The sequence below is a fragment of the Ptychodera flava genome, chromosome 17 (assembly GCF_041260155.1).
Source record: "Ptychodera flava strain L36383 chromosome 17, AS_Pfla_20210202, whole genome shotgun sequence".
Classification (NCBI taxonomy): domain Eukaryota; kingdom Metazoa; phylum Hemichordata; class Enteropneusta; family Ptychoderidae; genus Ptychodera; species Ptychodera flava.
In genome coordinates, this window is record NC_091944.1 from 5568570 (window position 1) to 5581132 (window position 12563).

General features: G+C 36.4%; 1 protein-coding gene across 8 annotated transcripts in view; it reads left to right on the plus strand.

Moving 5' to 3' along the window:
- The window catches only part of LOC139115230 (polycystin-1-like protein 2), a 96321-nt gene that overhangs the window by 44936 nt on the left and 38822 nt on the right, over positions 1 to 12563 (plus strand). For 3 of the 8 annotated variants that reach the window (XM_070677196.1, XM_070677191.1, XM_070677192.1), the window contains 2 exons: positions 1823 to 1936; positions 8458 to 8508. In XM_070677196.1, the coding sequence (XP_070533297.1) occupies positions 1823 to 1936; positions 8458 to 8508 (165 nt within the window). Of the gene's footprint in view, positions 1 to 1822; positions 1937 to 2743; positions 2852 to 8457; positions 8509 to 12563 lie in introns of all 8 variants that reach the window. The other 5 variants (XM_070677193.1, XM_070677195.1, XM_070677197.1 and 2 more) reach the window with 2 other exon arrangements.

Sequence of the window (12563 nt, forward strand, 5' to 3'; positions counted from 1 at the left end):
GAAAATCGACAGGTTTTTTCATCTCTGGGTAGGGTTGCTTCATGTCTGCAGGGGGAATGGAATGACAAATATTGAGGGGAATTTTTTCGAGGGCAGGGGAAATCGAAAATTGTTTTCGCCACAGGGCAGGGGAGCTTCAAACTTTACAGTGGGGAGGGGAAACAGGCAAAAATAAGAGGGGAGTGGGTAAAAATGAAGTGTGAGTGTGGCAGGGTAAGTCGAAAAATTTTCAGTGGGAGGGCAAATTATGAATAGCTAATTAATTACCCTCATGACTTAAAATTAATCAGTTCACATTACTTGTCATGCACAATATATTTTGTCGTAGTAAAGACCCCTTTAAAAGTGCATTGTTCGTTGGCTGCACCTGATCTGCTGAGGTAGCTTATTCAATCCATTCTGTCATTGGCATTTCAATCTGAACGGCATCCAGTTATCAATTTTCTTACAAAGTTATGTCAACTAAGACTATCAATTCAATATGACAGAGTGCCCTTGACTGAACGTGGAAATTACAATCCGAAGAACGCAGATCAAACAGAACGACGCAATTCAAACAGAAGGACGAACTCACAAACTGAAGAGCGCTTATCGAAAAAGAATGACGAAGTGTCGTTTATGGCCACGGTAGAAATTTGAACTGTTGCTGTTCAAAGGCATGCTGTATTCTTGTACTGTGTTTCTGTAAGGGGCCGTCAACGATTGTCGCAAAAGTTCAACAAACGAAATTTGTTCATTTATTAAAATCACGCGCCCTTCTATTAGTTTATCCGTAGATCAAACGTATACGAATGTTGATTCTGACAGAGAATGCGGTCTGTAAATTGTGATTTGCCAATCATCAATAGGGGCCTAATACTAGCCCACATAAAATTACTTGCCGCTGCGCAGCTGCAAGAACCCACATGTGATGAAAGGAACATTGTAGCCATATCTACCACACCAGATTGGCGGCGCACTTCTTCTTTTTTCGTGCCCACCCTAGTGAATATTGATGATTTGCTACCACCAACAGTTGGAGTTGATTACGACTGCGATGAATTAGCGATATAATGGATGACAATTGGCTACAATTTCAATATTTAGCAGATATACAGAATCGGAAGAGTAGATTGTAAGATGTTATTTTTCCTTCTACATCTGAAGTGTTATTTGTGCCAGCGTAAAATGCAATTTGACAGTTGCATGGTTTATAAACGTGTTTCGCCGCCTACGAGTTTCAGTTGCAGCTGTTTGTTTTCTGTGATAGTTGTACGTCTTTTCATGTGGTTTCCATTCTTATTCTGTCGTTATCACGAAAGTTAGGCTGATGGAGGATTTTGTAGCTAAAGCTTTGTAACTAAGTTAAGCATAATAATTCGTTACCATGCAATGTTTTCTTAGACCCATGGGGAGAAGGGAACACGCTGTAGATTGTATAATGCGGCGAAAATGAAAGCAGGATGGATGGAGCAAGCAGATGCCTTGAAAATCATTCGAATTTTACGTTTTAAAAAAGTAAATTGCCATGAAAATTGAGGTTATGAAAGTTATTTATTCAATAAAGTTGATCAGGAGTGGCTCCGAAAGCAATCGGTTTAGAGTAAAATTGGTTCAACTTGTAGATTGTCGATTGTAGTTGTAAAATCCAACGTTTAAAAGCATCAGCGCAGAGTGGACTTGACTGCTTGAATTTAGTTTTATACTCCTTCCTCGATTTGTGATTTAATTTTACATGTTGTCTTCTGTGACAATCTGAGTACCGTTACACTAATTCTTTGGCCTTTACCAGTCTTCTTGTACATTTTGCTTTAACACGCAACATTTCTTTGCATGATTGCAGAAAGCTGTTCGCCGAATCAGTTTGAGTGCGAAAATGGTCAGTGCATCCCACTTAGTAAGCGCTGTGACGATTACATCGACTGTGAAGATGATAGTGATGAACTGTCATGTCCGCGTAAGTAAAGGAACACTCCAAATTTTCTTTACCTTTTCTTTAAGATATGATGATTCACAATTATTGTCTTTTAGGAACAATAACTGCAACAACGCATGATGGTAGTTTTCACCAAAAACACATTACACATCGCAACATGATTTTCACGATTTTTGTTCCGCTAAAGTCGTACATTTCGCAAAGTATGTTCAAATCTGGAGTATCAGCCGTGGCATTGTTTATCACATGCAATATCGTGAGGAACAAGCGAATCCTACTTCAGAATGAAATTCATACGCCAAAAATGACACTGAGCATTGCACACTTGCTGTCAAAGTTGACCATGGCTAGCTCCACAACTTGCATTTTTGCATGATTTCGGGAGTAGAGGAAGACTCATCTGTACAACCAGATGATAACACGTCACAATTTGCGCCTGATTGGGGCTTCAAGTGTTATGAACTGCCCGTAATTTTCATTTTTTTTAAGTCTGTGAGACAAGTAATAAATTCCAAAACACCGCTTTCGTTTTTGTCTTTACGGCGACTTTGTCCGATTAAAGTGTTCTTGAAGGTCTGATTCGGTGTCATTAGTGATAGTCGATCAGTATTTTTGTAAAATTTTATTACATTTTGAACAGTTTAAGGATTCTTGAATACAACCTGATGGGATCGAGGCCTACCCTTTCTTGTAATGTTGTCTATTTGCGTATATAGGTGTTTGTGCAAGCTCCATGAGTCAACAAACCTGTGTCCGGAACTCGGGCAAATAGTTTTGACGTAGATTTTGAAATATTGTGTCCTGTTCGATTATAAACATTTTAACTAGTTTGTGATGGTGGCGCATTCGAATGTGATGGAGGGATATGTCTGCCTGATATTTATGTGTGCGACGAGTTTCCCGACTGCACTGATGAAAGCGATGAGTTTGACTGTGGTAGGTGAAATATCAACTAAGTGAACCATAGATGTCAAAAAGCATGTGCATGCTGTAACGTTGTACTGTGTTTCTGTCGGGGACCGTCACGGATTGTCGCAAAAGTTCAACAAACAAAATATGTTGGCTAGAGTGTCACATCTTTAAGCTTCCAAGACACAAATGTACAAACGTTTAAAGCATTGATCACCAACGCCAAAGGACCTTATAAAAGTTGCGATGTGCTAGTCGAGTAATTGTTGCACAAATGGTTTAATAAGTCACCAAAACTTGTACGTTTGTACATCAATGTCTGGAACAAGGTACACGGTACCAAATTGACTTACAGACCCTGCACAGTATTGGCGGCGCACTTCTTCAGTGGCATTGTCAACCTAGAGAAAATTTGATCTGCTACCACAAAACGGATGACATAGTTTTTGATAATTTCGGATGGGCCAAAAGTTAACGATATAATTGATAAGCGTCAGTAATGTTGAATATAATAATTACAGGAAGGCAAGGTCAAACGAGTTGTATGATGCTGTTTTTCTTCCTGCATCTGTGTGCGTTTGTTGCAATGAGAGAGAGAGAGAGAGAGAGAGAGAGAGAGAGAGAGAGAGAGAGAGAGAGAGAGAGAGAGAGAGCCCAGAATAAATAGTGAGACGAAAATGGCATCTCGGGTAATGGAACAAACAGTCAACCTTGAAATCACTAATTTTTTACATTCAGCTATTCATGTAAAATAGTTGTTTCTGAATGACGCGCACAGCATGCCGGTATATAGCAAAATTGGGTCTGACCTTGACATTAGTTTGCACTTATGTAATCCAGAAGGTACAAACAGAGGTTACTATAGTAAGTGCCAACGTTAACTTCGCTAACTGATTTAACTTAAATTCCTCCCGGTAATAATGTTTTAATTTTTGTTTGTTGTCTTCTGCGACAATCTGAGTCGGTCCTGAACTTATTCCATAGATGAACCAGTCTCGATAATGGTTTGATGTCAGGTCTCTTAACATCAACATCTCGGAGTTGTAATATTAGCCATATCACATATAAAGGAAAGTTTAACTCTTCTTTCGTCATAGCTGTTACACTCATAATTCCATCTTCTCCAATAAGGTTAATTATAACAAAAGCATGTTAAGCTGTAAGATGTGAGTAACATTTTTAATATCATCTAACCGTCTCATAAGAATTTGAACGTTTTGTATGATTTATCTGTTTATATTGGATGCCCATTATCTGCAAAGTATATGTAAATTCAGAATAAGTCGCATATCTTTGCATTAAGGTTGTATGCGCCTCGAAAGTGAAAGACTGAAACTTTTGCTTAAACTTTCCTCAAGGAATCTTTCAACCGTTCTCTTTCAAAATCAAATATAAAACTTAGGGGTTGCCGTGCAAATTTTCGTACTAGAGAAACAAATTACCCAACATTTACCAACATTTGAAATTCAAAATGGCCGCCAACCCTGTGTTAACTCTGAGGAGAAAACAATAACATTTTCGAATTTCGAAAACTAAGCCGGTGAAAAGTTTTCTTATACCAAGAGCTTTAAAATGAACCCCCACAAGTGGTATATCAGAATATATCAGAATATATATAGTATCAGAATTGTAAAAGTTTGAGAGTCCGAATATCTGTCCCCGAGGCGCGATCTACCTTAAATTGTACACAGTATGTTCAGGTCCTTCGATTTCTCAGTATGGATTAATGGACTGGGTTGCGTTCACCCGTCTGTGCACGCGTCCGTGCGTTCGGAGCCGTTTCTTAAACATGACTGGACCCATTTGTCTCATACTTGGTATGACGACAACACATGTACATACGCACGTCTGTTTATCATCGGGTTCAATATCGCCGACAGGCGGCCATTTTGTGCAATTTTACACAAGCCAATAATAACTTGAAAATTGTTGGCTAGAATCATGCCAATAGGTACATAGCATAAGCTTTGTAACAGCTAGACGAGATTAAATTTTAAATACGTGTAGTCTGCATAAAAAAGTTTATTTGCATAATTAATGAATTTGTGCAATTGGCTATATCTCAACAAAAACTGAACCAAATTTGTTGTAAGTGTACAAGCACCACACTGTTCTATGATCTTGATATGATAAAAAAATTGTGAGAATCGCTTTTAAATTATAAGCTCATAAACGTTTTTAACGAAACATTGCACATTAAGCAGCAATGAGCGTGACTTTATTATTATTAGCATATTTGAATATTTGATTAATTTCTGTAATTAAGAAATATATCAATAACTTAAAGCACTGATTTTAACCTAACCTTTGCTTTGCATTGATCATACTTAGTATACCAATGGTGTAAGTTTGATAAACATGGCATTCTGATTACTAAGTAATTTGCATTTATATTGACTTATTGTAAGTAGGCCATATAGCACTATTGAGAGCATTGATTTGGACCAAAGCTCTGCTATTTATTGGTCATATTCGGTTCAGCTATTTAAAGGGACATTAGCTGTAACTGTTGACTAATTTTCACTACTCTGTTTCAATGTATCAACTACAGAATTTTACTATAATTCGATCATCATGACCAATGCCCGGTGTCTTGCTTGCCAACACAGCCTGTATATGTGAAATGACCATTATTATTGTTGATAAATGTATTCTAGTCCGGACCTGAATACAAAATTTAAACAATAACAATGCAGATTATACGCATATAAGGTTTATTTATGAGCTAAATATTAGGAATTTCTCCATGGTTCAGGAATTTACACCAGAAACTGCAGATGATACACAGAAACAAACAAAATAAAAAATGACCAAAGTTACAGCTAATGGATCTTTAAATGAGTACGATATCCTGATTATTAGCTCAATTTGTACATAATGATATTTTTAAGTAGACCATATATCAATAGCGAATGCACTGATTTTTGGCAAATGTCGGCCATACATTAATTATACGAAGGTCTAACTATGCTGTAAGATTGATGAGTATCGTACGCTAATTATTAACTCATTTGCATATATAATAAATTGCTGTAATTAGGCCATAAATATATAAAAGCTGAATACAGTTGAATTTTATGAGCTTTCTGAAGTACATCGCTATTACTCACTATAATTTTAAATGCTAACAGTTTGGTGGGAAATATATGCTTATTATTAGCTCATTTGCATATTTAATGAATTGTCAGTAACTGAACTGACTCACAAATTGCCAGTTGTGAGCAACACTTTCAATATCTGTTGCAAGATGCAAGTGTCGTGATGTTGTGGGTCTAGATTCTCGTTCTACCCTTTTGCAAGACATACCAATTCACGCTAGTTTGTTTTGATAAATGATCTAATATGGCTATCTGTCATTCATTTTGTTTTAAAGTTTGTCTGTTCACAGGCATTACTCAGATATTCTAGGAATAAAACTTAGTATCAGGAATTACAGATGCATATTAAATGGTTTATGTAATATGATCTAATATGGCTGCCTGTATCTGCCATTCGTTTATCAGGCAGAAACCATTACTAAGAAATGCAAGGCCAATTCCAATTTAATTTTGCGCAAAGACAAGGTGCCATGGCATATAGTTATGACAACATACCTATACTTACCAGTCACACATATTAAGAGCTGCTCTATTCCGACTTAAATTCTTTTAGGTCTAGAGTCAAATCACCTAAATTTTAGGCGGGGACAGTGTCATTTCCGATTTTAAGAAGAATAGAATAAACGAATAAAAATGACAGAAAGGTGACACTTTATATTCATAATATTGGCAGGAAAAGAGAATAATATCAGAAAATGCCATTAAATTATCTTATTTAGTCTTGTGTGCCATCTATTCATGGTTAAATATATCTGGTTATTTAGAATCATTACGTTAAATCGAATTCAACACTGTCCGTCGAGGGATGTATTACACGTTGTCATTGTATCAAACAGCTTTTAGGAGTGAATTTGAGAGAATGATCGTGAATTTGCAATATTCATACGCCTCTTGCTAGACCACATGAGAAAATACAACTGGTCGGCCTAACGACACATATTGCAATAAGCTAACTCTTGACTCACAGGACATTGCATCAATAAATGAAAAATCGCTGCACATTGCACGATAGCGAATTTATATGTGCTAATTATATATGGAACTCGTACAGATCAAAGTCAAGGAAACATTTAGCGTGCTGAAACAGGAAATATTTCCTACGTACTTCATAGCAATATGGTGACATTGTCTTTTTGTGGACAAATGTACAAATAATAGGAGTGTTACAATGAGCAATGTGAACAGGACGATGAGCAAGAGTCTCCAACGTGAGTGATAGTGACCAGTGACATGTCATAGACACTCAACTAACATATGGGAATGTGCGAAAAGTAGACTGGGGTTATTGTCGTTTTCACACTTAAACCGAATATTAAAGAATATGTAGATTTTGTACAACTTGTGCATTATTTGTTCAATGTCAACTTGACACATTACAAGTTACTAAGTTGCGTCTTCTTGATCACTGCCAGAGTATTGTCCGGATCATATTCATAACCTAATGGTGTTCCCAAATAAATCGATTAGCATGTGCTTCATGGTCCACTTGAAAAACTATACATAATGCTAATTAGGAGCTCATACTCGTACTTGCAAGATGCCATAGATTTGAAGTCGCACAGAATAATTGATATACTCAAGGCAGCTTGAAAGTATTCCTATTTGGATTAAATAGTCAAATGGACAGCATTTCTCCATGGTCTAATTTAAATTATAGATCATCAGCAGGGATGATTCCGAGTAAGTGGCAATCAGTTATTTAATTATAACGTATGTGTTGTATGTGCTCTTTTGTGAATTGGGATTCTATCAACTGTCAATTCTATAGTGATACTCTCCAATCCATTCCGCTCCTTAAAAATAGATTTTACGTCGAAGTTTGCGGAAGGGAGACATTATTACAAGTCTTATTATCAGACTGAAGTTTAATCGGCTAGTCAAGTATGTACATCAAAGTGTGCTCTCTGAGATTGTTTGCAGGGGTATAGCCTTTACCCGATATCACAGATATATACTGGTACCCTTTTACAGTGAATGGGTTGATGATTGAATTGAACAATTGATATCTGAAAGATCAAAGCTGTATGGTTCCCCTATACTGTCTAATGTCTGACTTTCAAGTAAGACCGTGACTGGATAGTATCTGCCGCCACTCGACAATTTGCCAGTATATCCCACGGGGAAGTGGGGGCAGGAGTGGTCCCTTACTTCCAAAACGTAAACTCTCGCGAGATTTTCATTGTATTTTCGATAATTCGCACAAAAGAAATACAGTCAAAAGGAAACTGGGAAAAATTTCGATCCTAAAGTACCTTTCTTGCATGACATGGGGTCGCTCCGTTATGACAAAGGAGATGAATAATGCCCTCAGTTGGATAATTTTGAATAGCCATAGTGATAACATTTAGTGAGTTCCATACACTATATTGTTTTGGCTTGCTCGTGTCAAGTATGGAAAACAAAGACGAATGGAAGCTGAAAAGTTAGCTGCGGACTCTTCCAAGTATATCATCATTGCATTAGTAAAGAAACATTCGCATCGCTGGCTAGTTCCAATTAAATGTTGAAGTTCCTTTCCACACAATTTGTTCAAAGGTGAGAGACAAAGCCGCAGGCCTGGAGGACAAGATGCAAGAAATAATAGAGGTGATAGAAAATGTAAAATAAAAAATGCATCGTTAGTCACCTGATAGCCTTAAACTGCTTTTCCTTTAATTTTTCGTAAAAGCTTGACAATTTGCCCTGTCTTAAATTCTGTGTAGTAGGGATTTGTAGGCTGGTGATGGTAAAAAATGCATGAGATTGATATATGAATTGCGAAAGGTTGGTATGCGATAGTAAACTGGAATATTGTCCATAATCATCGAGGAATATAAGCTTACGTCTGGATAAAGTGTGTCGACGTCAAATGTGACACAAAACCTCGAAAGGAGAATGAATAAAGCAATGTAACAAGCCAAACGTAAGTTAATTTTAATAGCAAATCTTATTAATGTGTCACGGTTTATGTAGCCTTTGCCATAGACCTGTGAAACATTATTTGCCAGGTGTGTATAGTTTGTATACAGGAATAGCTATGTTAAGTGCAGTAAACACAGGAGTGTGTATATAGGGATTAGTACGCTTGTGTACGAGTCCCCTTCAGCATCACTTGACTTTGAACAGCTACCTGAGTACAGACATGTAAAGTGGTCTAACTATGCCGCATGTCTTTCTTTTTGTCGAAGGGAACACCTAACATATCCTAGAATGCAAAAAGGTTTTCAAAGTCATAGATCCTTAAAAGAACTCTCAGTCTTCGACACGGATTCAGTTCAGTATACGGTGATGTACTGACAGATCTGATACAGACCAATGAATACTGATCTATAATCGTCCTGAAATGAAAGACTATGTGACGAATGTTATAAATTATACCCCGCGACAGAGGCTGATGGGGGTGTATTCCTACAGGCATGTCCTGTGTAATTTGCCAATGTATCATTTGGTCCGTATAAAACAAAATCATATTTAAAGTTACAATGTCTGGACGAGTTCAAATGAGCTGTGTGGGGATCAAGTCCAAAAGTATAGGGCCCACTTTTTTATTCGCAATCCCCCGTTACAGTCGACACCAATTATACCCTTGTTCAACACGTCAAGGAGTTGGTGTTTTCACTTTGATCGAAGTAAGTTTAACTCAGTTACATCATTGGTGTACGTCCCATGGGTACGGATAAGACAGCCAAATAACCGTTTTTCGAGTTGCGGTAGAGAAAAGAACGTCAGGCGATCTTTAAAGAAGAGATATATTTGAAAGACTCGATATTAGCATTTTTTATCTTGAAATCCTAAACACAATAAGGAAACAGTTATGTACAATTTTTATTTAATAACCAAAAGATTTAAGTATCACTTTTCGAGTCAACTAAATTGCAGTTGGTATACAAGCAGTCCATTAGTATAATTGATCGAAGTAAGTTTACAGTCGACACCAATTATACCCTTGTTCAACACGTCAAGGAGTTGGTGTATTCACTTTGATCGAAGTAAGTTTAACTCAGTTTACATTATGGTGTACGTCCCATGGTTACGGATAAGACAGCCAAATAACCGTTTTTCGAGTTGCGGTAGAGAAAAGAACGTCAGGCGATCTTTAAAGAAGAGATATATTTGAAAGACTCGATATTAGCATTTTTTATCTTGAAATCCTAAACACAATAAGGAAACAGTTATGTACAATTTTTATTTACAATCCAAAAGTTGACTCGAAAAGTAATATAAATGCAGTTGGTATACAAGCAGTCCATTAGTATAATTGAAGTAAACAGGCGATTACTAAAATATCAATGACCGAACTACAATGCCGACGTCCAAATCTTTAAAGACACATTGGATAGTATTTTAAGGTAATAGTAAGCTTTGCTAAAACTTGAAGCTGACTTTGCGTTAAGGACATCTTTCATTGACCAAGGACATGGTACTTTAATAAATTTAGTTAACGCTAACATAAACTTGCGATAAGCTAGTTTAACGACTTCAATATTAGACTACTTTTAATGTTATTATTTTTTTTGGTTAAAGGTTACACACATTTTGTGTATATTCGTGAAATTTCCAATTAATAAATATTGTAAATGATTGAGGTGCAGCAATGACACTGATACGAATTACAAGAGGTAATATTTCGGTATTTAAAAAAATAAGACTCAACTAAAAAGATGTCTTGTCCACTAATATAGTCGATTTTGATTAGATATACACGCCTTGTTATCGAACAGATTTGATAAGCCCCTTTTGATTTTTGCACGATGAAGCGTCAGTATTAAATTGAAATCATTACAACTTTTATACATCGCAGCAAATCGATTGTCTGCAACGACTGAAAAAAGTGCCCCATCTTTAAAACATGACTTTTACAATCTAAAACTATGAAAGCTTTAGCAATCGGGAAGAGAATAATGTATAATTGTCGGTCAATTTTGATACCATTTTGCAAGTGCTCACATTCATGATCGATGGATTTTTTGAAAAATGTTTCAGAATATTCTGCCTGTGGGGTAGATCAGTTTTCGTGTCTTGATGGTACATGTATTGATAATTCTAAATGCTGTGATAAAATCATAGACTGTGCTGATCTATCTGATGAGTTGTACTGTCCAGGTATGTTCATATATATCACATTAATCTTGCAATCTCATTGCATGAAAGCGGAACTTATCTGCGCTCGACTTAACTCCTAACATGGGAGTCACAAGTAAAATTCTCTTATAATATTGCACATTATTATTCACTTGCAAACAGCAAATTTAGTTTTTCGTTTTTTTACAGTAAAATATACTCTTTTAAACGAAGCATGGCATTTTTTGTTTTTTTAATTTCAACCATCCAGTGTAGCGATCACTTTTCACAAGTCCTCGAAGGGCAACAAATGTACTATTTATGAGAGCGACATATCAAAGATACCTTACGTCTAAGCTAGGGTTGCATTACAAATGTTTTTTTCTCACCGCAGCACCACAATGCAAATCAATAAATTATGTTTATATTGGTATTGTTGATAGGAAACTAATAAATGGCTGAGTGAACCTTTCAGTCCACTAGATATAAATATTACTTCCCTAAAGATATGTTCACAAGCTCATTCTTTATGCAAAAGCTCTTCATAGACTTTAACAAACTTAAATGCACATCTTCTATGCACATTAAAACACTGAAATCAAAGAATGCTATAGGTTTATGCACCATCTATCTACAAGTATATCGTTCTCAAACACTATTTTATAAATGCCTCTACAGAATATTCACTGATGACATGCTCAACACTTCTATGTTATTACACAAAGCAGTTTGTAAAGCAAACTTGCTGTTATATTCTATTAAAAACGAATTCGAGTCAGACGAGAGGCAACCTCTATAGGCGAATTTCAGTTTGACAGTAAATAAATCCTAGATCTGTTCTGTAAAAGATTTTGAAAAAAAAGAACTGCCTTGAATATAATTCGATACTGATCCAATACATGAAGTATTAAAATACGTTTTGTCAGTGTAAGGACAATCTTTGTAGAGAGTTACGCTATGTCTTCGATATGCGGTCATTTTATAAGATTATTGTCATATGGATGCCTAAAAACAGGCTGTGCACCAGACGAGATACCATGCGACGGCATGAGGTGTCTAAAACCCAGCTCCATTTGCAATGGCGTCCCAGAATGCTTTGACGGAAGTGACGAAAGCAATTGTGGTAGGTGACATATGGACAATACTTGAATTGCTTTCAACAAAATAATATCGTCCGCCAGGCAGTTGCTTTTACTTGCTCCACAGAAACATCTTTCAATCATTTCTCGGTCAAGATATATGGAGTTATTCGTCTGCTGTGATATCAATGATAAGAGAAGATAGTGGACAGAAACCAATATGCAAGGAATGTAATACCAGCATGTTTGCCAGTTACAAGACAGCCATATTTAGTCTACTGACTTTCAGACATAATTTAAGATAGATTTATCTCACATGTTTAAGGAGCCAATGCAGATATGTACGAAACGGTTTCACGTTTTCAACAGACCAAAGTTTTTTCTTAAATATGACGACTATAATGCACAGAATTAGCTGCACTTCATTTGTTTTTATAACCAAATTGTGATGGTATTGCCACACTCTTAGGCCTGAGAAAACTTGTTTTCGCATGCGTACTTGAAAGAAAATATGTGGTTTAC